This window comes from Panulirus ornatus, chromosome 12 (assembly GCF_036320965.1).
Source record: "Panulirus ornatus isolate Po-2019 chromosome 12, ASM3632096v1, whole genome shotgun sequence".
In the NCBI taxonomy this organism is placed as follows: domain Eukaryota; kingdom Metazoa; phylum Arthropoda; class Malacostraca; order Decapoda; family Palinuridae; genus Panulirus; species Panulirus ornatus.
Genome location: NC_092235.1, coordinates 69,422,584 through 69,449,071, shown reverse-complemented (window position 1 = coordinate 69,449,071; position 26,488 = coordinate 69,422,584). Strand labels below are relative to the sequence as shown.

General features: G+C 46.7%; 1 protein-coding gene across 3 annotated transcripts in view; it reads right to left on the bottom strand.

Moving 5' to 3' along the window:
- LOC139752213 (immunoglobulin superfamily member 11-like) overlaps positions 1 to 26,488 on the bottom strand; it is a 46,944-nt gene that overhangs the window by 6,322 nt on the left and 14,134 nt on the right. For 2 of the 3 annotated variants that reach the window (XR_011713522.1, XM_071668211.1), the window contains exons 2-4: positions 8,955 to 9,455; positions 7,015 to 7,208; positions 2,493 to 2,703 (exon numbers count right to left, since the gene is read on the bottom strand). Coding sequence is in view for 2 of the 3 variants with exons in the window: in XM_071668211.1 (XP_071524312.1) it covers positions 2,493 to 2,703; positions 7,015 to 7,208; positions 8,955 to 9,003 (454 nt within the window). In the remaining variant the exon portion in view is untranslated. Of the gene's footprint in view, positions 1 to 2,492; positions 2,704 to 7,014; positions 7,209 to 8,954; positions 9,456 to 12,645; positions 12,790 to 26,488 lie in introns of all 3 variants that reach the window. The other variant, XM_071668212.1, reaches the window with a different exon arrangement.

The window sequence follows — 26,488 nt, the reverse complement described above, 5'->3', positions numbered from 1 at the left end:
CTGGGCGGGGCTTGGTCACGTGACTCATAAGGAAGGGGAGCGGCAGGTCACAGTGACCTGAACCTGATCCAGTGTGGATTATAACTCCGTCTGAGACAACCACGTCACGTCTACTCGTCACCTGCCCGACACTCACAACCTCTACAACACACCAGCAACAACCTCTACAACACACCAGCAAATAACCTCTACAACACACCAGCAACAACCTCTACAACACCAGCAACAACCTTATGAAAATTAACAACGTGGTTGGTTTCCTGAGCCCCCCCCAGTCTGTGCTGGAGCCGTGTTGTGCCCCGGCCACTGGCTGGCCTGAGTCCTGGGTTTGTTTACATACGTCAGGATCAGCTGGCCTCCTGCACGTCAACACAGGTGAAGACTCACACAGTCATCTGCTGCAGGACAGACACAACGGAAGGCTTCCTGGTTTTGATGTGAACATAACAAACTCTCAAAACCTCAGACTACTTTGCATACATGATTTGCTTCATGATACAGTTAAGATAATGGAGACTATTTATACAACATACAACCTGTATACCTTCCAGACACAACAGCTATATACACTCAGATCACAACAGCTATATACATTGTCAGAACAGGTATATACATTGTCACAACAGGTATATTCATCCAGGTCACAACAGGTATATACATTCAGATCACAACATCTATACACATTCAGATTACAACAGCTATATACACTGTCTTCATATATACACTGTCTTCATATATACACTGTCTTCATATATACACTGTCTTCATCATATATACACTGTCTTCATAAATACATTGTCTTCATATATACACTGTCTTCATATATACACTGTCTTCATATATACACTGTCTTCATATATACATTGTCTTCATATATACATTGTCTTCATATATACACTGTCTTCTTATATACATTGTCTTCATATATACACTGTCTTCATATATACACTGTCTTCATATATACACTGTCTTCATATATACATTGTCTTCATATATACACTGTCTTCATATATACACTGTCTTCATATATACACTGTCTTCATATATACACTGTCTTCATATATACATTGTCTTCATATATACACTGTCTTCATATATACATTGTCTTCATATATACACTGTCTTCATATATACAATGTCTTCATATATACATTGTCTTCATATATACATTGTCTTCATATATACACTATCTTCATATATACACTGTCTTCATATATACACTGTCTTCATATATACATTGTCTTCATATATACATTGTCTTCATATATACACTGTCTTCATATATACCCTGTCTTCATATATACACTGTCTTCATATATACCCTGTCTTCATATATACATTGTCTTCATATATACATTGTCTTCATATATACACTGTCTTCATATATACACTGTCTTCATATATACACTGTCTTCATATATACATTGTCTTCATATATACACTATCTTCATATATACATTGTCTTCATATATACACTGTCTTCATATATACACTGTCTTCATATATACATTGTCTTCATATATACACTGTCTTCATATATACACTGTCTTCTTATATACATTGTCTTCATATATACACTGTCTTCATATATACATTGTCTTCATATATACACTGTCTTCATATATACATTGTCTTCATATATACATTGTCTTCATATATACACTGTCTTCATATATACATTGTCTTCATATACACATTGTCTTCATATATACACTGTCTTCATATATACATTGTCTTCATATATACACTGTCTTCATATATACATTGTCTTCATATATACACTGTCTTCATATATACACTGTCTTCATATATACATTGTCTTCATATATACACTGTCTTCATATATACATTGTCTTCATATATACATTGTCTTCATATATACACTGTCTTCATATATACATTGTCTTCATATATACACTGTCTTCATATATACATTGTCTTCATATATACATTGTCTTCATATATACACTGTCTTCATATATACATTGTCTTCATATATACATTGTCTTCATATATACATTGTCTTCATATATACACTGTCTTCATATATACACTGTCTTCATATATACATTGTCTTCATATATACACTGTCTTCATATATAAATTGTCTTCATATATACATTGTCTTCATATATACATTGTCTTCATATATACATTGTCTTCAGTAAATGATAAGTTCGGTTGTTCCTGCCTGAAGGTCACGTGACGAAAGCTACTCCTCTCCACCATCCCTGGGGGTCCCCCTCCCCCCCCACCTAGTGATGATGACCCCAGGGGCTCAGCATCGTGGCAGCCGCTGCCGTCACGTGACCCACAACACTCCACAACAACAACTCCACCACACTCCTCAACACTGGTGTCTCACCCACACCGGCCGTGGGAGCCCTACCACTCACCCACAACAGCTGGAGGAGCCCCTACAACTTACCTACAACACAACTCACCTAGAACACAACTCACCTACAACACTACTCACCTACAACACTACTCACCTACAACACTAAGCTTGACAGTGATGGCAGTGACGGGTTTGGTGGAGATGGAACACTCGTAGAAGCCAGAGTCTGAGGGTTGAGGGTGACGCAACACTAGGGCCCAGTCCCCCGTGGCTGCGTCCCGGTGCGCGGAGAACCTCTGGTCGTTGGTGAAGGTGAAGGAACCCACCGTGAGCACGTGCAGGTCACGGTGTCGGATCCACGACACCTGCCACACCAGGAGGGGACACCGGGTTAATACCGGAGAGGAGACACACACACACACACACACACACACACACACCAGAGGAGGGGACACGAGGGGGGTTAATACCGGATAGGACACACGTGTTTATGTTTCCTGTCTGTGTCTCTCGATCCCTTACACCCCCTGCAGGTGTGAGGGGACAGACAAAGACAGATAAACACAAAGACAAACACAGTCACAGACACCACAGCTCGTTTGTTGACAAGTTTGCTCATTATGACCACATGGAGTTCCCTTCCTTCCTTCCTTCCTTCCTTCCTTCCTTCCTTCATTCATTCATTCATTCATTCTACGTCATCTTCACTCAAACTAAACCCAAGGTATTCAGTATTGGCTCGACATTTGACCCAACACCATATCAGTTAGACATATTCCCAGTCAACTTCACCTTCAGTTTGCTCTGTTTTAATGTGACAAGTTACGAGTTTTCCGTAAAATATTTGTAAACAATAATAACTAACATAGTTTACTGTGACTGTAGCAGTCAGTGACTGTAGCAGTCAGTGACTGTAGCAGTCAGTGGCTGTAGCAGTCAGTGGCTGTAGCAGTCAGTGGCTGTAGCAGTCAGTGGCTGTAGCAGTCAGTGACTGTAGCAGTCAGTGGCTGTAGCAGTCAGTGGCTGTAGCAGTCAAGTCTAGTACTGTATTCTACAGGAAAAATATTTCTTACATCAAAGTATTTAAGGAAATATATTTTGCGAAGAAAAATATTAACTCCAGCAGACAACACTTCAGAGCATTTTTCAGGCCAAATATTTACCTATTTCAATATTTGAATATAACATAATGAAAGTCTTTCATATTTGAAATATCCATGCGAAATATTTCGTAACGTTTGATCTGCCTCACAAATACAATGTAATCAAAAAGTGTAAAATAATCAAATATTTTAAACATTAAATTATTTAAATGCTTTAGTGTACGACTCAGCGGGTACTGAACAATAATTCAACCCCAGACTCGTGTTCATCATGAATGATATACCGTTCACTTCAGTTCTCAACCATGTTCATCTGCAGAACAAGATAAACAAATACAGGTAAGATTTCAATGCATTTTGCTTCAGGAATGTAATGTAACAATGTAATTTGAGATAATGTAACTTAATGTAATGTAACAATTTAATGTAACAGAATTTAACAAATGTAATGTAACATAATTCAATTAACAATGTAATGTAACATAATTTAACAATGTAATGTAACATAATTTAGTGTAACAATGTAATGTAACATAATTTAACATACTGTAATGTAACATAATGAAAGGCTTCTGTACTATAAATGATAATGGAATATTATCATAATGTTTCGTCTGGCCAACAGATCCCCACATGAGTTTAAAGTGAAGTATTATGATACATTCTGAATCATATGGTCATTTAAATGAGTAATTACATGAAGTGACAACCTGTACACGATATCATAACACCAGAGTTGTGTTCAACACTACAACAACAACCTCCTACACTCAGGTTGTAAAGTTATTATGTGTAGGAAACAGTTATAACCATGCAGGGAAGTGTTCAACCCACATAACGTTTTCTTTCATTTGGAATAAAAGATAACATTTTTCGTGCGTGAAAAAATTTTGACACATATATGATCAAAGTTCCTGTGACTGATGGTCAACAACTTATTATGAAACGAATAATTATGAAATAGTTCGACCATTCAGTTATTGCACTAATTATAAGACTTAATAATAATCATCAAATAATTACTGAATTCCAGAATTATAATCATTATGAAGCACACGTGTTGTGCTCAAGGTTGTGGAAAATTATATATATATATTTTGTATGAAAATATTAACGAAAATATAATGCGGGTAAAACTTGAAAATATTTTTTAACGTTAACAAAAACTTTTTGTTCAAAATCAGAAAATAATAAAATGGAAGAATTATAAATATTAATCATACTCTTGTGATTATAATGATAAATATATCATAATGTTTCCTTCTACCCACAGATACCATATGATTATTACACAATGATCATATTATAATCCTATAATCAGTTACATTCTTAATGACAAGACTTGATGAACTAGAGTAACTAAGGGAAATTATCTAATGATAATGAAACTATAATTATTCTTCACTTTATCTTTCCATCATGATTATCCTACTTCAGTTGATCCTTCAGTCTAACATCACATTCCATTGTTCATTCATGATCACCATATCATGCCTTCCTTCACTACACAACATCCATACAAAACGTCTCTCACTTGTCTCAATCTTTCACTAATTACATCCATCATTAACACAGACATCGTCCGTCATATATATATATATATATATATATATATATATATATATATATATATATATATATATATATATATTCTTCATCAGTTCTGTTCTACGACAGGTCAGGTGCCTGGTGTATGATGCTGATGAATTGAAAAACTTTCCCGTTTTTCATAATATAATGAATTAAGTTGTGCACTGATATGTCATTTTCGTTCTGATATACGAAACATTATGAATAATGTATGTATCTATATACTTGATATACGAAACATTATGAATAATGTATATACATATAAACTTGATATTAACACAATCAATACGAGGACATCCTCATCCGTCATCACAACATGTGCTACAACTCAGAGGGTTGTGCTGCCATCACAACATGTGTTACAACTCAGAGGGTTGTGCTGCCATCACAACATGTGCTACAACTCAGAGGGTTGTGCTGCCATCACAACATGTGTTACAACTCAGAGGGTTGTGTTCGTTCATTCATGAAACAAGAAAATATAACAATATATTGCATGTTTACTACGCCTGGGTTGCCAAACATCGCTACTCTCCACCAGATATTTACGTCTGGCGTCGGACGTAACGTATAATCCCGTCGTAAATTATCGACGTAAAGTATGAGCTTTTGACCAACTACTGTCCTCAGCCACACCTGACCCAGCCAGACCAACTACTGTCCTCAGCCACACCTGACCCAGCCAGACCAACTACTGTCCTCAGCCACACCTGACCCAGCCGGACCAACTACTGTCCTCAGCCACACCTGACCCAGCCAGACCAACTACTGTCCTCAGCCACACCTGACCCAGCCGGACCAACTACTGACCTCAGCCACACCTGACCCAGCCAGACCAACTACTGTCCTCAGCCACACCTGACCCAGCCGGACCAACTACTGTCCTCAGCCACACCTGACCCAGCCGGACCAACTACTGTCCTCAGCCACACCTGACCCAGCCAGACCAACTACTGTCCTCAGCCACACCTGACCCAGCCGGACCAACTACTGTCCTCAGCCACACCTGACCCAGCCGGACCAACTACTGTCCTCAGCCACACCTGACCCAGCCAGACCAACTACTGTCCTCAGCCACACCCGACCCAGCCAGACCAACTACTGTCCTCAGCCACACCCGACCCAGCCAGACCAACTACTGTCCTCAGCCACACCTGACCCAGCCGGACCAACTACTGTCCTCAGCCACACCTGACCCAGCCGGACCAACTACTGTCCTCAGCCACACCTGACCCAGCCGGACCCAAGCAGTCGACACTTCAGGACTGACCGAACACAGCGCCGCCAGGTGACCCTACACACCACACCCAAACATGTACTCTCAGCCATGATCAACAGAGGAGGTATATATATGTAGGTATATATGTAGGTACATATGTAGGTATATATGTAGGTACATATGTAGGTATATATGTAGGTACATATGGAGGTATATATGTAGACAGATATACATACATATCATTTATAACTTTATCATATTTCAGGTAAGAAGGAAGCATTAATATAACCAGCCAAAATGTAAGTCATGATTTAACATTCAGCTGCTTGGACAACTGTAAAACTTTAATTACATAACCAGCACTGGTGTGTGTGTGCTGTAATTAAACTGGACACTGAGTCACCCATCTCGACTCTCTCTCTCTCTCTCTCTCTCTCTATATATATATATATATATCTATCTATCTATATATATATATCTATCTATCTATCTATCTATCTATCTATCTATTGCAAACAGACAATCACACATACAAGCCTATCCACAACCAGGCCACACAAAACTTTCAGTGGTTCATCCCAGACGCTTCACATGACTGGTTCAGTCCACAAACTGCTCGTCGACCCCTGTATACCACATTGTTCCAATTAAATCTATCCCGTACACACACACACACACACACACACACACACACACACACACACACACACACACGTCATTCCCTCAACACATGCCACAGAGAAGCAGGTTTTTCAGTAACTCACAGACTTGGAGCCCAGACTGCGGGGCTTACACGGGATGAGCGCTGGGGCCCCCACGGCTGCCATGACCTGACGGGGGGAGTCCGAGGCGAAGTGGGGCTCCGGGTCAGGGGAGGGAGTCACCGGGATAGCCACAGGCTCCTTCAGGTCATTCCTTCGTGGGTCTATACGAACCTTACTGTCCACGATGAACATGTCTGCGGCAGACAGAGCAATGAGACAGACAGCAGAGACTCACTTGAGGTTACATGAGAGACAGTGCAGGTGAGGTATGAGGTAGTGAGGTGTGAGGTAGAGGTGTGGGGTGTGAGGTTTGAGGTGTTGCTGACGAAGCATTACTTGAGCAGCGTCAGTGTTGCCACACTCACCATCAGCTCCCACACTCACCATCAGCTCCCACAGTCACCATCAGCTCCCACACACACCATCAGCTCCCACACTCACCATCAGCTCCCACACTCACCATCAGCTCCCACACACACCATCAGCTCCCACACTCACCATCAGCTCCCACACTCACCATCAGCTCCCACAGTCACCATCAGCTCCCACACTCACGCTGGCTCATCCTCATCATCACTACAAGCTTAAGCTCAGCAGACTGAGACGTAAGGTCCCTTCAAGCCTGTGATGATTCTAAAGTTACTAAAGATTCAAATCTGCCGTGACTTCCCGATATTTTAGTTTCGGGTCAAGCCATCTCCACCCACAAGACGAGTGTACATAATATGATGCTCAGTTTGAGGACAGCCTAAAGTGTGATGAGTCAACCCCTCAAGTACGTTGGACTAACCCCCAGAGTATTATGAACCAACCCCAGAGTATTATGAACCAACCCCGGAGTATTATGAACCAACCCCAGAGTATTATGAACCAACCCCCAGAGTGTTATGAACCAACCCCGGAGTATTATGAACTAACCCCCAGAATATTATGAACCAACCCCAGAGTATTATGAACCAACCCCGGAGTATTATGAACCAACCCCAGAGTATTATGAACCAACCCCCAGAGTGTTATGAACCAACCCCGGAGTATTATGAACTAACCCCCAGAATATTATGAACCAACCCCGGAGTATTATGAACCAACCCCGGAGTATTATGAACCAACCCCGGAGTATTATGAACTAACCCCCAGAGTATTATGAACTAACCCCGGAGTATTATGAACCAACCCCGGAGTATTATGAACTAACCCCCAGAGTATTATGAACCAACCCCGGAGTATTATGAACCAACCCCGGAGTATTATGAACTAACCCCCAGAGTATTATGAACTAACCCCCAGAGTATTATGAACTAACCCCCAGAGTATTATGAACTAACCCCAGAGTATTATGAACCAACCCCGGAGTATTATGAACTAACCCCCAGAGTATTATGAACTAACCCCAGAGTATTATGAACCAACCCCCAGAGTATTATGAACTAACTCCCAGAGTATTATGAACCAACCCCCAGAGTATTATGAACTAACCCCAGAGTATTATGAACCAACCCCGGAGTATTATGAACCAACCCCCAGAGTATTATGAACTAACCCCCAGAGTATTATGAACTAACCCCCGGAGTATTATGATCCAACCCCCAGAGTATTATGAACTAACCCCCAGAGTATTATGAACTAACCCCAGAGTATTATGAACCAACCCCCAGAGTATTATGAACTAACCCCAGAGTATTATGAACCAACCCCGGAGTATTATGAACCAACCCCCAGAGTATTATGAACTAACCCCCAGAGTATTATGAACTAACCCCCGGAGTATTATGATCCAACCCCCAGAGTATTATGAACTAACCCCCAGAGTATTATGAACTAACCCCAGAGTATTATGAACCAACCCCGGAGTATTATGAACCAACCCCGGAATATTATGAGGATCTGCACTATCACACTCATACATACATACATACATCCTCACATCTCAGGTCACTCACCTGTGATTCCAAGGAAGAGGAGACAGTGCATTAACCTTTGACCTGACATGTTGCACCCGTGCGAGGTCACCAGCAAGAGGGTCGGTCCTCCAGGAAGTCAGTACAGGTTTGATACACGTATACCGTCTTGACGTCAAGGCACCACAAGTCCTTGACCTCCTCGGCGGCTAGGTCAGGGACCTCCTGCTCACCTGAGGTCACCAGCCTCCGACTGACCAGGTCATATGAGGTCGTTAGGTGTGCCAAGGTCTCACGCGACACATTCTTGCATTGATCTCTGAACTCCACATTAGGGGAGGTCACAGAGGAGAGGTCATAAAGACGAGGTCACAGAGGTTGTACCCACGACGCTGCTCAGTAGCCAATCACACACTTTGGTCAGTCAAACACACTGTAGTTTCTTGGCCCGCCTGACCGGTGACCCCTACTGTATTCCTCTACAGTGGACGAGCTGAAGCTACTGTATTTCAAAAGTGTATTTCTTGTTTTCATTCCTTGTACCTGTAACATGAAGAACAAAAGTTATTATCATGATCTACACTTGGCAATCATCATAACATTAAAGATTACGTTCATGAACACCACAGAGGCATGCAAGCAGCCACCTCTCGGGAGCAGGAGGCATGCAAGCAGCCACCTCTCGGGAGCAGGAGGCGTGCAAGCAGCCACCTCTCGGGAGCAGGAGGCGTGCAAGCAGCCACCTCTCGGGAGCAGGAGGCGTGCAAGCAGCCATCTCTCGGGAGCAGGAGGCGTGCAAGCAGCCATCTCTCGGGAGCAGGAGGCGTGCAAGCAGCCATCTCTCGGGAGCAGGACCAGAATGCTTGACAAATGTGACGTGACCAACAGCCAGGCGGAGAGCCCCCCCCCCCCTCCCCGGCTTCACGGCTCAGGCCTCACACATGAGGCACTCGTGTGTGTAGGTAGACCTCACAAATGAGGGACTCATCCATGAGGCCCTTATGGGTGTAGGCCTCACACATGAGGGCCTCACAGGTGAGTGCCACACTCAGGAGACCAAGATCTGATATGACAATGTTGACAATGACGTGTGGGAGGCGGTGAGGTGGATGTTGTCCCCCGCAGCTAACAACACTACGACCACAATACTAGAAATGTATACACATGTCTCTCTCTCTCTCTCTCTCTCTCTCTCTCTCTCTCTCTCTCTCTCTCTCTCTCTCTCTCTCTCTCTCTCTCTCTCTCAGGACAAGGGTCGTTGGAGAGAAAAGTGTAAAAATACTGGGGGGAAAAAGTGAAGTGCGCGTGGATCATGGCTTGTGATGGTGTAGTGGCACGCCACCCCCGCCCCGCCCCGCCCCGCCCCTCACCCTCCCATCCCACACCTGACCCGCTCCACCCCAGGGCAGCCCCGCCCCGCCCCGCCCCTCACCCTCCCATCCCACACCTGACCCGCTCCACCCCAGGGCAGCCCCGCCCCGCCTCTATCTATGCTAGTGATCTACTGATAAGACTCACCTGTAGCATTTTTCAAGATATGTCGACGACACGAAATTAGAAAGTATATCAAAGTCAAAGGAAGACTGACTGATGTTCAAAGTGATTTAGACGAAGTAATGAGGTGTCCTGAGACGTGACCTCCCGTGTTGACCAACCTTATGTATTCTGGTCAGCAGAATATCAACGGCAAATAGAAAATGGGAGGTGAACCCTCATGCAGAAGTGAAGAAAGAAAACAATATGAATAAATAATTATTGATATAACCAGATAAGAGTACACAGCTGCAGATAACCACGCCAACATGTGATGTAGTTTCGTTATCAGAAACTGTTTATATGAAAGATGATAAATCACTTAATGTATAACGCTCTGGTTAAACCACACTTAGAATACAGTGGTTAGTTTTACTTACGAAACCTGATCAAAGTTCAGGAAAATCTGGTATAAATTCAAGAAAAATAAATCATTCCGTCACTTAGGAAAACACAAAGTTATGAAGGAAGAACTTCGCACGAAATCTACATCATAAATATGATGGCAGACTCCCAGCTGGCAGGTCACGGCTGGCCAAAACAGTGAATGATCGCGACATCACAACACAGGAAAATGTCTCCATATTAGCGAGACTCGATCATGTGCACACACGACATGTGAACAGCAAAATGGCAATAGTGGAACAAGAAATGGTTACCAGCTGTGTGATGCAGGAATACTGCTGCAGTGACCAACCACATGATGTGAGCGGTTGCAAGACCGTCACATCGTCACACTGACTGACTGACTGACTAACTGACTGACTGACTGAGGCTAAACAGATACTTCATTCATGTCTGTTATCAGTAAACAAACCTCATTCAAAAGGGAAAACAAATCTAAAATTCTTCGAAACAAAATTTCACTCATTTCTTCCCTTCATTTCCCGGAGGACCAGACCAGAGTACACTCACGCTAAACATCATCTCTACGTCACACAGTATTATAAAACATCCGTGGCAGTACACCCTCCCTCCCTCTCCATACTACATGGTGGAAATGTTCAGTTTTTTCTTGCCGCCTGTTGAGCCTGAGGGAGTGGTGGGTGGGGAGAGGTCTTCCCTCACACTCCCGCCTCCTGCCAGCCACAGCTGACACCTGACCTCACGACTGTCCTCCAGCAGGTGACCACGTCATGCACCACCAGCTTCCGTCTGTCTTCTCCACGTACTTCCCACAGTTCCCCACCATTACCCATCCAGCTTGCTCGGCCACTCCCCGCCCCTCCCCAAACCTGCTCGGCCACTCCCCGCCCCTCCCCACACCTGCTCGGCCACTCCCCGCCCCTCCCCAAACCTGCTCGGCCACTCCCCGCCCCTCCCCACACCTGCTCGGCCACTCCCCGCCCCTCCCCACACCTGCTCGGCCACTCCCCGCCCCTCCCCAAACCTGCTCGGCCACTCCCCGCCCCTCCCCACACCTGCTCGGCCACTCCCCGCCCCTCCCCACACCTGCTCGGCCACTCCCCGCCCCTCCCCACACCTGCTCGGCCACTCCCCGCCCCTCCCCATACTTGTGCCTCCCCTCCAGACACTTGTGTGGTGGCAGTTGTCATACACTTTCCTGCAGACCCTGACAGTAATCCAGACAGGTCACACCACTCACCAACACGCCTCAAGCCACACCTCCCGTCACATTAAATTACTGTGACCTTCCCACGCACCCTCACACTGGCTGGCCCTCACACTGGCTGGCCCTCACACTGGCTGGCTCTCACACTAGCTGGCCCTCACAACAATGCTGCATACTGGCAGGCATTTAATTTTTTCCTGTAGTTTGTATTACTTCTGCTGGCGGTCCAGTTGAAGTATTTCAGTTTATCGTGTATTGTTGAGTGCGTGGGTATATATATCCTACTATCACGTGAACGTTGGCAAGTGTGTGGCCAGGAGAGGCCAACAGCCTGGCCACTCATCACCCGAGGTGTGGCCCATGACTGGCCCGAGGATAAGTGAAGCAACGCTCAAGAAGTGACCCTGAAGTGGCCATAGAACTGGCCATACTATGACCGAAGTTTGGTCCACAAGTGACCACAAAATTGGCCATGGATTGCTCGAGGTGTGACCTCAAAGGTGGCCATAGTGTTGGCCAGGTAATACTAGAGGTGTGGCCCAAGTAACGCCAGACGACCCAGTGTGTGTTTACTGTGTGTCCAGTGGCGAGTGTTTACATACCAGAGTGAGAATTCCTGAGTTGTACCTTGCAACATAGTGAGCTGAGCCAGGTCATGCACTGTCTCCCGTCATGCACAGTGCCTCCACTGCCTGCCTCCTGCCATGCACACACACAGGAAGGTCGCCTCCTTCATAACTTGCATGACCCTCTCTAGTAAGCTCTCCACACCTGCATATATCACTCTTGATAATATCTTTATCATAACAAACTAGACATAACGTCATCTGACAACATACAACACATGTTCTTCTCACAACATCATGACAACATACATCTATCACAACATCATGACAACATACTTCTATCGCAACATCATGACAACATACATCTCACAGTAAACAAATAAAGACAGTTCTCATCATTTGTGTACAAAAGCAAATTGGATGTTTATGTGCGCTGACTGACGGCAAAACACGTCACAGCTTTGATGGCCAGCGTGACTGATGGTTCCATGTCGGCCATATGTCTGGCCACAGCTTATGTGACAGGCCAGCGTAAGCTTGGCCATCCAGCACTGTATGATGGCCAGCGTGAGCTTGACCATCATACAGTACTGTATGATGACGCTGTTATCTTGAGGAGTGTTCTGACGTAACACTGTTATCTTAACCTGTTATCTTGAACATGTTTGATACTGTTCATCACCATCATCAATACGTTAAGATGATGAAGTTTGTAGCGGACGAATCTGTAACTCAGACACAGACGACCGCTTCTCTCCTGACCCACCGCCTCCCAGGGGTACAGCACTATGTATCCTGGTGACCCCTCTGTACCGTGACCCTCTGTACCGTGACCCCTCTGTACCGTGACCCTCTGTACCGTGACCCCTCTGTACCGTGACCCCTATGTACCGTGACCCTCTGTACCGTGACCACTCTGTACCGTAACCCTCTGTACCGTGACCCTCTGTACCGTGACCCTCTGTACCGTGACCCTCTGTACTGTGACCCTCTGTACCGTGACCACTCTGTACCGTGACCCTCTGTACCGTGACCCTCTGTACCGTGACCACTCTGTACCGTGACCCTCTGTACCGTGACCACTCTGTACCGGGACCCTCTGTACCGTGACAATCTGTACCGTAACCCTCTGTACCGGGACCCTCTGTACCGTGACAATCTGTACCGTAACCCTCTGTACCGGGACCCTCTGTACCGTGACCACTCTGTACCGTAACCCTCTGTACCGGGACCCCTCTGTACCGTGGTCCACCACCAAAATTTTATGAACGCGTCGGTTCTGGTCACTTATCATCCGGTAAAATTTGAATTTCGTTCTTTCATGTCCGATGAAATGAGGATTCCGGACTTTTATTGTCCGGAAGAATTGAAGTTCCGGCTGTCTTGGTCCGGTAAAAGCCGGTTCCGGTGCGTCTGCGTCCGGAAATGGGAGAATTTCAGTGGTCGGACAGGCAGTAAAGCGTGCGTGTCCGTGGGCTCCGTGAGCAGCTGGTGGAAAATGTTCCCGTCCTTTAATATCCGGTTGAGGGAGGATCCGGTAATTGATTTTCTGTAAAAAATATACATTTTTCTCTCTGGTGACCGAATCGAGCTGGTTTTTCTGAGCGACTAACTGGTTTGGGAGGAGTTATGACTTTTATCTATATTCTGTTTTTCAATAATTCTGATATCGGTTTTGCCCGTCCGGTCAAGAAGGAATTACCGTCAATCAATTTCCAGAAAAAGAACGATTTCTGTTCCTCACACAGAACAGCAAGTACCGGTCACCCAAGACACGAATCTCATACCATCCGGTATGAGATCAACGTCTACTGTTGACATCCGGATAAACGGGTGTCTGTGCTGGTGTGGTAACCGGACCAGCCTCCCACCAGCTTCTTCAAGTCTCCTGCAAGAACGTAATTACTAAACTGCCTCTTTGGAGTGGCACAGACCAAAACCAGCAACCAACACGTGTGGCACAGACCAACATCAGCAACCAACACGTGTGGCACAGACCAACACCAGCAACCAACACGTGTGGCACAGACCAACACCAGCAACCAACAGGTGTGGCACAGACCAAAACCAGCAACCAACACGTGTGGCACAGACCAACACCAGCAACCAACACGTGTGGCACAGACCAACACCAGCAACCAACACGTGTGGCACAGACCAACACCAGCAACCAACACGTGTGGCACAGACCAACACCAGCAACCAACACGTGTGGCACAGACCAACACCAGCAACCAACACGTGTGGCACAGACCAACACCAGCAACCAACACGTGTGACACAGACCAACACCAACAACCAACACGTGTGACACAGACCAACACCAACAACCAACACGTGTGGCACAGACCAACACCAGCAACCAACACGTGTGACACAGACCAACACCAGCAACCAACACGTGTGACACAGACCAACACCAGCAACCAACACGTGTGGCACAGACCAACACCAGCAACCAACACGTGTGGCACAGACCAACACCAGCAACCAACACGTGTGGCACAGACCAACACCAGCAACCAACACGTGTGGCACAGACCAACACCAGCAACCAACACGTGTGGCACAGACCAACACCAGCAACCAACACGTGTGGCACAGACCAACACCAGCAACCAACACGTGTGGCACAGACCAACACCAGCAACCAACACGTGTGGCACAGACCAACACCAGCAACCAACACGTGTGGCACAGACCAACACCAGCAACCAACACGTGTGGCACAGACCAACACCAGCAACCAACACGTGTGGCACAGACCAACACCAGCAACCAACACGTGTGACACAGACCAACACCAGCAACCAACACGTGTGGCACAGACCAACACCAGCAACCAACACGTGTGGCACAGACCAACACCAGCAACCAACACGTGTGGCACAGACCAACACCAGCAACCAACACGTGTGGCACAGACCAACACCAGCAACCAACACGTGTGGCACAGACCAACACCAGCAACCAACACGTGTGACACAGACCAACACCAGCAACCAACACGTGTGACACAGACCAACACCAGCAACCAACACGTGTGGCACAGACCAACACCAGCAACCAACACGTGTGACACAGACCAACACCAGCAACCAACACGTGTGGCACAGACCAACACCAGCAACCAACACGTGTGGCACAGACCAACACCAGCAACCAACACGTGTGGCACAGACCAACACCAGCAACCAACACGTGTGGCACAGACCAACACCAGCAACCAACACGTGTGGCACAGACCAACATCAGCAACCAACACGTGTGACACAGACCAACACCAGCAACCAATACGTGTGGCACAGACCAACACCAGCAACCAACACGTGTGGCACAGACCAACACCAGCAACCAACACGTGTGGCACAGACCAACACCAGCAACCAATACGTGTGGCACAGACCAACACTAGCAACCAACACGTGTGGCACAGACCAACACCAGCAACCAACACGTGTGGCACAGACCAACACCAGCAACCAACACGTGTGGCACAGACCAACATCAGCAACCAACACGTGTGACACAGACCAACACCAGCAACCAATACGTGTGGCACAGACCAACACCAGCAACCAACACGTGTGACACAGACCAACACCAGCAACCAATACGTGTGGCACAGACCAACACCAGCAACCAATACGTGTGGTCTGAGAAGTTGTGTTTATGAACCTTGGCAACAGTGGTGATAGTGAGTGTTATGAACCTTGGCAACAGTGATGATAGTTACATCTTTGTGTCACATAACGACCCCCACAGCGTCCTACGTCATCAATAACTACAATATGTTCGTAGCTTGGTCAGGAGGTGCAGCAGGTTAGGTCATATTTCAGATTAACTACATAAACCAAGTTGTACTTCACACGAGCCAACAATACACCAGCAACGTCAACATATCCTAAAAGAACAATGCTAAGTGTTTTTAACCCCAGGCTGACTAGCGTTCATGACTGGGTGAACACCTCGGGCGGACGGGGATAATCCGGATTGCTGCAGGCGAACGCTTGGCTGAGTTATACACGTCACCGCACGCTGATAAGGGGATCCAGCCCCCAGGCTGGCAACACGTCCCCGGGGCAATGATAGTGGCTAGTCGGGTCCTGACATGATGCTACACAACACGGATATATATATATATATATATATATATATATATATATATATATATATATATATATATATATATATATATATATGCGTGGGAAGTATTCTTTCACCCCTATCCCCAGGGATAATATATATATATATATATATATATATATATATATATATATATATATATATATATATATATATATATACACATACATACGCACATATACACACACACACACATACATATATATACACATGAAAAATGCAAGAAACAATTTAGAAAACTGAAACTTCTAGCTTGAAATGAAATGAAAAAATGGATGTCACATAATGGTTCAACCTCTGGCTATGGAAAAAGGAAATGTATAATTTATTTACACAAACGTCAATAGTAGTTCTCATCAATTTAACCACTGTATCAATAAGCTTCAATATCTAAGCTACATTTTTTCCAATTTCACTATTTTCTTGTCAAAGCACCATGTATGAAAACTATCACTCCAGTAACACAACTATAAACATTTACTTCCCCTTTAAAAAAGTTCTGGGGAAGTCTGTCTCGATACACTGCGGGACACTCTACCACCTGGCGAGGTTTGTGCTGCAATGGTTCTTGATTCACAAACGTAGTAGCATCACTGGTGGGCCAAGGTAGTTCCGTTGGCGAAGAGGAGCTCATGAAACATGTCGGAAAGCATGCTACTGCAGGCAGGAGTGTGAGGTGAGGTGCAGCGCGTGTGGCGTCAGTTGTGTTGAGCGGTTGTGGGGTGGGTTATTACCTTGTTAGTCAAAACATATTGTTTGTAGATGTTTGTCTTCACTAACACTAGCCCGCGGACACAAGCCGCTGCTCGTACTGAAGGTCTCTGAATGATTCATAAGACGAGAATCATTGACACGTTTGTTGATGACTGGCCGCGACGTGTTAGCGCCCTCACCACCATCGTCGACCTCAACATGGCGTCGACCATGACCATATCCTTCAGTTGTTCCTGCCAACCCACACACTGCTACCACACACCTGCGGTTGTTCCTGCCAACCCACACACTGCTACCACACACCTGCGGTTGTCTTACACGATCAAAACATGTTTGTATCTGAACCGATATTCCATAACTTCAGGGCGGGTCTCCTGCGGCCCAGTGTGGGGTGCTGCTCACACACCTGAAGTGGATCTTCTTTCACGTCACTTTTAACCAGAGCCAAGGTCGAACACCTTCCGTGTAACCCACTGCACATATATCACATCTTTTCAACCATCCCTTCCCATCCGCCATGACTGTGTTCTCTCTGTTCTCCGGTTATCACTACGGCTGCTGTTCTCATGACTGTGTTCTCTCTGTTCTCCGGTTATCACTACGGTTCTTGTTCTCATGAGCCGTGTGTATGTGTCCTCTTCCTGGAGCCGAAGCTTGCAGCTGACTCCTCCTTCCCGTACTTGTGGTGCGTCCATCTTGCCTCGTCTCTCCCACTTGCCACAACCTTCCACGTCCAGGGATCTGGTGTGCACACGCCTGGGGCCTCACGGTCGCCCCTCCTCCCTGTGAACTAAATACTTTACCTCTTCAACCAACATGGTTCTGGGCCAGCCTCCTCCTCCCTCACTCCCGACAACGCTTTCCCCAGGAACAGCTTCACCCTCACCCCCTCCTGGCGAGGCGAACACTAGCGACGCTAGTCGCATTCTACAACTCCTCCAGGGTTGTGGAGATTCTACAACTCCTCCAGGGTTGTGGAGTCTCTCTACAATCATCTCTACCACAAACTATCACTGGGAAGCGAATATATTTTAGTAAGGTTGTGGTTGTGAGGTTATGACTACTTAAAGAGCTCAGAATACTAATGATAATAGTAATAATAATAATAATAATAATAATAATAATAATAATAATAATAACAATAATAATGATAATAATAATAATAATAATAATAATAATAATAATAATAAATGATAATACTTAATAACACAAGGTTAAAGACTGGTTCAGTGAGGTATGTTTCCCGTGTTCAGTTGGACCGCCTCAGTACCACTTGTGGTTGCCTGCAGTTCACCAGGAAACATGGCCGCACAGTAACAGTGGTAAGGCCTTTGTCCAATCACCGTCAACATATGCATGTAAATAGCAGTAGTCGTAGGGGCTTTGTCCAATCAGCGTCACGCGGCTCATGTAAACACATGAACTGCCAGGAGTCACGACCTCAGACAACACAACCAACACACTTCCTATTTTCCTTCAGTGATGTTTCCTGACACCCACAGAACATGACACCCACAGAACATGACACCCACAGAACATGACACACACAGAACATGACACCCACAGAACATGACACCCACAGAACATGACACCCACAGAACATGACACCCACAGAACATGACACACACAGAACATGACACACACAGAACATGACACCCACAGAACATGACACCCACAGAACATGACACAGAACATGACACCCACAGAACATGACACCCACAGAACATGACACACACAGAACATGACACCCACAGAACGTGACACCCACAGAACGTGACACCCACAGAACATGACACCCACAGAACATGACACACACAGAACATGACACCCACAGAACATGACATCCACAGAACATGACACCCACAGAACATGACACACACAGAACATGACACACACAGAACATGACACCCACAGAACATGACACCCACAGAACATGACACCCACAGAACATGACACCCACAGAACATGACACACACAGAACATGACACCCACAGAACATGACACACACAGAACATGACACCCACAGAACATGACACACACAGAACATGACACCCACAGAACATGACACACACAGAACATGACACCCACAGAACATGGCACACACAGAACATGACACACACAGAACATGACAACCACAGAACATGACACACACAGAACATGACACCCACAGAACATGACACACACAGAACATGACACCCACAGAACATGACACACACAGAACATGACACCCACAGAACATGACACACACAGAACGTGACACACAAAGAACATGACACACACAGAACATGACACACACACAGAACATGACACACACAGAACATGACACACACAGAACATGACACCCACAGAACATGATACACACAGAACGTGACACACACAGAACATGACACACACAGAACATGACACACACAGAACATGATACACACAGAACATGACACATACAGAACATGACACCCACAGAACATGACACACACAGAACATGACAACCACAGAACATGACACACACACAGAACATGACACACACAACATGACACCCACAGAACATGACACACACACAGAACATGACACACACAACATGACACCCACAGAACATGACACACACACAGAACATGACACACAAAGACACTCGTTCTTGTACAATGATGACATACTAGTGAACCTGAACTTTGCTTCGAAACTTCAATCATTCTGGGCTTCGAAGCTTCGGCCATTTTGAGCGTGTTCGTGGTCGGACTTCCGTCGTCCACACACAACATACCCTCCATTTCATGACACCCCCCCCCTCCCCCGCCTCTCCCCTACACGCCCCCCCCCCCCACAAAACCCTCCCCTTTTAAGACCCCTTCCCCCTGCACCGCCCCTTCCCCTCCCCGTGCCAGGCCATTCCCTCCCGACACCCACCTGACCCAGCTCCACTGGTCCTGGTGGTCTGTGCGGTCTATAAACGCGGTGGTCTGTGCCAGACAGACCACACAAACACTTGTTCCTTTATACATAAACCATTTTTTGTTGTCATTCGTGGCAGCACAAGCCTGGGTTGTGTCCGGCAGGCCCACCTGCCCACACCAGCAGGTGTGTCAAGATCTTGTCTCTGTTGTTGTTGTTGTTGTTGTTGTTGTCCTCCTGTGTGGGTCTTACTCACGTTAGGACGTACATACACGACCAGTGGCCAGTTTACCAGTCTATCAGAGTACACGACCAGTGGCCAGTCTGCCGGGGTACACGACCAGTGGTCAGTCTGCCGGGGTACACGACCAGTGGTCAGTCTGCCGGGGTACACGACCAGTGGTCAGTCTGCCGGGGTACACGACCAGTGGCCAGTCTACCAGTCTATCAGAGTACACGACCAGTGGCCAGTCTGCCGGGGTACACGACCAGTGGTCAGTCTGCCGGGGTACACGACCAGTGGTCAGTCTGCCGGGGTACACGACCAGTGGTCAGTCTGCCGGGGTACACGACCAGTGGTCAGTCTGCCGGGATACACGACCAGTGGTCAGTCTACCAGTAAGACGAACTGGTGAACATGACGGTCAGGTTTCCTCTGAGTAACTCAGGTCAGATCAGTTCCTGTGTCAGTAGGGAGTGTGACCACCCCTGACCTGTCCTGACCTGACCAGCACTAAGCTGCCCGAGTTTGACCTTGCTTGACCTGAGCTAGCCTGGGCATGGCGGCTGTGGGTTCGATGTGTTTCATATGTATAAACGATAAGAAAACGAGAGAAGGAAAGGAAGTGATAACGTGAGTGTAGGCTGAGCTGACGTGTACATAAATATGTTATGAATGAGTTAGGATCAGGCGTACGTAAGGTAAGGTCTACATAACCTTACTGAAATGAAGCTAAACATATACTACGGTCAAGATAAGTTATACTGAAGCTGTGGTAACGTATGAATAAGCTAAGATATATATCAGGTTAGGTGGGCAAAGATAAGGTAAGGTAATGTATAACAAAGCTAAGCTAAGGTATATACCATCAACTCCCACATGGTAAACAACCAACTTAACTCATGAGTAATTAACATAATTCCATTATTTCCCATGAACCATGCCAGCCAGATGAACACTAGAAGCTAATTACTCTGCACCATCATTCCCAAGGATTAACTAATTAACATTTCGCATAATTAGTTACATGATAATAGTACAGCTTCAAACCATAATTAGTTACATGATAATAGTACAGCTTCAAACCATAATTAGTTACATGATAATAGTACAGCTTCAAACCATAATTAGTTACATGATAATAGTACAGCTTCAAACCATAATTAGTTACATGATAATAGTACAGCTTCAAACCATAATTAGTTACATGATAATAGTACAGCTTCAAACCATAATTAGTTACATGATAATAGTACAGCTTCAAACCATAATTAGTTACATGATAATAGTACAGCTTCAAACCATAATTAGTTACATGATAATAGTACAGCTTCAAACCATAATTCATACTTGGTAACATCTGACATGATCAAGAACAACAAATGATTTCCATCAAGTGTCATCCAGATGTGTGGGTCAGGTCAACACATGGAGGGTCAGGCCTCACCTGACCTGATTGATCTGTCTTGGTCAGAAACACAGACAGTGTTGTTCACAGACAGACAGACAGACACAGTGTTGTTCACAGACAGACAGACAGACACACATTTTTGCCACACGAACAAAAAACAGTAATGATGAAGAAACATGTACACTAATGTACACTTGTACACAGCATGTGCCACACTACACCACTGGACTGTACCACAGCCACCAGGAAACCCAGAAGGCTGTACCACAGCCACTGTGACAAGAAGTCTGTGCCACAACCGTCACACCCTCAGGCAGTTGCTGTACCTACGTGTGGCAAAGTTCCCCAAAGACGAGCAGTAAACATCGATTCAGGTCAGCCCATCAGAGTGACCAGCCATTCAGACTGGCCATCACTTCAGAAGAGGCTGCCATTCCCAACATGGAGCCACTCACACCCGCCACTCAGAGCTCCAGCGACCAACTCTAACCTCGTCTCTCTTAAGCACATGATTCTTGTTTCTAGATTTTTTCTCCCCCGTGGAACCCCCTACCTCTGGGGGTGTCCCATGGAACCCCTGCCTCTGGGGGTATATCAGTTCTGTTAACTTCTTGTAGTGACCAGACTCCTCCCTCACGTTTATCTCCTTTTTTTCCTTGGTAAGGGAGCCATATCTTCCCCCACCTTCTTATACACCTCCTCGCCTCACTCTACAACATCTTTATCTCGGACAGACAAACGTCTTACTTGGGGATATACGTTGTCCCAGCGGGTCTGGGGCTCAGCCAGCGGGTCTGGGGCTCAGCCAGCGGGTCTGGGGCTCAGCCAGCGGGTCTGGGGCTCAGCCAGCGGGTCTGGGGCTCAGCCAGCGGGACTGGGGCTCAGCCAGCAGAACTGGGATTCAGCCAGCGGGACTGGGGCTCAGCCAGCGGGACTGGGGCTCAGCCAGCGGGACTTGGGCTCAGCCAGCGGGCCACAAGAGGACTCCAGGCTCCAGGTCTGTGTAGACTTGATTTAACTTTAGTTCTGGAGTTTACAATTCTCGTGCAGGCTGGAGGGCAGGGGTATGGCTGACCCCTGGTGCTGGGGGTCTGGCTGACCCCTGGTGCTGGGGGTCTGGCTGACCCCTGGTGCTGGGGGTCTGGCTGACCCCTGGTGCTGGGGGTCTGGCTGACCCCTGGTGCTGGGGGTCTGGCTGACCCCAGGTGCTGTGCAATGTGTTAGACTAATGATATTTACGATACGTAAGATAGAGAGGCACTGTCATCCTTCTGGCTACACCAACACCCTAGTTACACCTACACTCTGGCTACACCAACACCCTAAGTACACCCGCACTCTGGTTACACTAGTACCCTAGGTACACCCACACTTGGCTACATCCACTGCCTGGTAGTAAGTGTGGGTCTAACATCATAATGTATTCAGAAAGTTCTCCCAACCAAGCCACATAACCTGGTCATTATATACTGTATACCATCATGCACGTTGGTTCACCTTGTCAATGAGTCCATGAAATCACTCAGGGTCAGAACATCTCGGAGGCAACACTCACTGTAGGTAGGCCTGCATCACAAGGCCAACACTACAAGACAAGGGTCACCTTACATCTGGTGTGGCAGACACACACGAGAGGTCAGGTGTGTCACACGTATGACTTGGAACTGTAAACATTAAACATAATGACAGAAACCCTGATATTATCGGTACATAGAGGATGGTTTGGTTAGGTTCATCCCTGGGTGAGGCACAGCCAACACAACCATACAGCTGTTCTCCAGGAAAGTGATGGTCGGGTGGATCCTGCGGATCTTCAAGACAAGATATAAACAAGTGATATCATGGTTGTGTGCACAGCGTGACCTCCAGACCAGACAACTGTTATGTTAGCTACATCATCACCTTCAAGATGGACCAAACACTCGAGCCGGTAGATGTGTTACCATCATCCAGACCTCGCAATGACCTCGTCAAGGGTCAAAACTCCTGCTGGCGACGGAAGCATCGAAGTGAAGTCAGACATTACACACTACGTCAGGACGATCACACAGCCACGGATCCACAAGTAAAACTATGTTTCTGCATCAGAAAACCTACATGAAAGTCTCCACAAAAACATACATGAAAGTCTACACGAAAACGTACATGAAAGTCTACACAAAAGCGTACATGAAAGTCTACACAAAAGCGTACATGAAAGTCTACACAAATAATAATAATAACATAAATGGCATCGCTCGACACTACAACAGGGAGGAGCAAAGTAAACAACTGGGAGCCACCCCCCCCCCCCCCAGGCTTCCAACCAAGGTGGAAAATATTGGACAACAGCAGAGAAATTCTGGCCTTCCGACACGGGTTATAATTACCGAGTGTACCTGACCTGCCAGGTCGTGGAGGGTACCTGACCTGCCAGGTCGTGGAGGGTACCTGACCTGCCAGGTCGTGGAGGGTACCTGACCTGCCAGGTCGTGGAGGGTACCTGACCTGCCAGGTCGTGGTAGGTAAGTGCAGCTGTGGACGTGCCAGCCACATGCCCGGACTGTACACAGCACAACATTACTCCAAAATGGCGCTGTTGAGGCGGCAGATGGTAGAGAACCAGCTGGAGGTCCAGGCAGGTGGTGGTGTCTTGACCTTTGAGACATGAGGTCAGAGAGCGAGGTGCAGGTTGGAGGAACACTGACGTTTAGCACTGTATGATCTGCACCCCAGTGTTTACTTCAGTCACTCCAGGTTCGGTTATATGGAGGATTTGATGGTGTCTCCCTCCTGTGTGTGTGTGTGTGTGTGTGTGTGTGTGTGTGGCAGTGACTGGACTGGTCCACTGGGAGTCAGGTCAGGCAACACTGGTATACTAGGTCAATACTGGGGTCATGTACAGCTACCTGACCCTCAGAGCTCGGACCTGTGACGTGCACAGTTGTATAGCACTGTCTTGTGACACTTGTATTGTGCTACCTGCTCACACACTCACTCCTGTAGCTCCACCTTCTGACACACTTATGCTGTTCAGGTTTTTGACGCAGTGACACACACACACACACACACACACACACACACACACACACCTGCAGTAGCTGTGAGCAGCGTAGCGTCAGGAGGCGCTGCAGGAGGCGCTGCAGCAGTAGCCCTCGTTAAAACTTGCTGCCAAAGACAAATTAAACTCGACTCGCAGTTCTGAAGAGCCGCCACACCAGCCATGACAAGCCAATCGAATCCAGAATATATTTTTCATCAGGGCGCATCCCTCGGGGGCCAGACGAACCCCGGGGGAATACCAAGCGCCAGATTATCTGGCCTCAGCTCAAGCTTCAGGAAAAGCATAGAATATGGAACATGAAAAATGACCAACTCTGAATTCTCAACTTGAGACGCGTCGAGAGAAAATGCCAGCTGGCCAAACTTGAATGACGAGAACTCTCTCTCTCTCTCTCTCTCTCTCTCTCTCTCTCTCTCTCTCTCTCTCTCTCTCTCTCTCTCTCTCTCTCACACACACACACACACACACACACACACATCTCCTCAAATGTCTGTATCATCATACAACATTAAAACAAGTGTATGTTGTCCACATTCACGGTGTCGTAACAACGTTTGTTTCCTCTTCCTCCACCAAACTTGTACAACAAAGAACAAAGACATACAAAGTGGATTCAACCAACAGCAGACCACCCACCACCCGGTGCTAACGAGGTTGTTTGTGGTGGCGGGAGACACCAGTAGTAGCGGCGTCGTACGGGTTACAAAGACATACAGATGTTACGACGAGAAACCCTTGTCAACTTCTCCAGTAACTGAGGACACGCAATTAACGACCTTCTTGAATCTGAAGCAAAATAATAATCAAGTGTAGACTTACATGTGCCCGTGGAACTACTGTCAACTACCATGACTGATACACTGTTCCATACCTTAACTACCCTGGCTGGTGTGAGGACCTGGCTGGTGTGAGAGTGTGTCGCGACCTGGCTGGTGTGTGAGTGTGTCGCGACCTGACTGGTGTGTGTGAGTGTGTCGCGACCTGGCTGGTGTGTGTGTGTAGCGACCTGACTGGTGTGCGTGAGTGTGTCGCGACCTGGCTGGTGTGTGTGAGTGTGTCGCGACCTGGCTGGCGTGTGTGAGTGTGTCGCGACCTGACTGGCGTGTGTGAGTGTGTCGCGACCTGGCTGGTGTGTGTGAGTGTGTAGAGACCTGGCTGGCGTGTGTGAGTGTGTCGCGACCTGGCTGGCGTGTGTGAGTGTGTAGCGACCTGGCTGGCGTGTGTGAGTGTGTCGCGACCTGGCTGGCGTGTGTGAGTGTGTAGCGACCTGGCTGGCGTGTGTGAGTGTGTCGCGACCTGGCTGGCGTGTGTGAGTGTGTCGCGACCTGGCTGGCGTGTGTGAGTGTGTAGCAACCTGGCTGGCGTGTGTGAGTGTGTAGCGACCTGGCTGGCGTGTGTGAGTGTGGGTGTTGAGGGCAGGTGAGGAGTGTCGTCACAACTTTCATGATGGATGAAGGAAGTGACCTGGGTGTCCAGCCTCACGG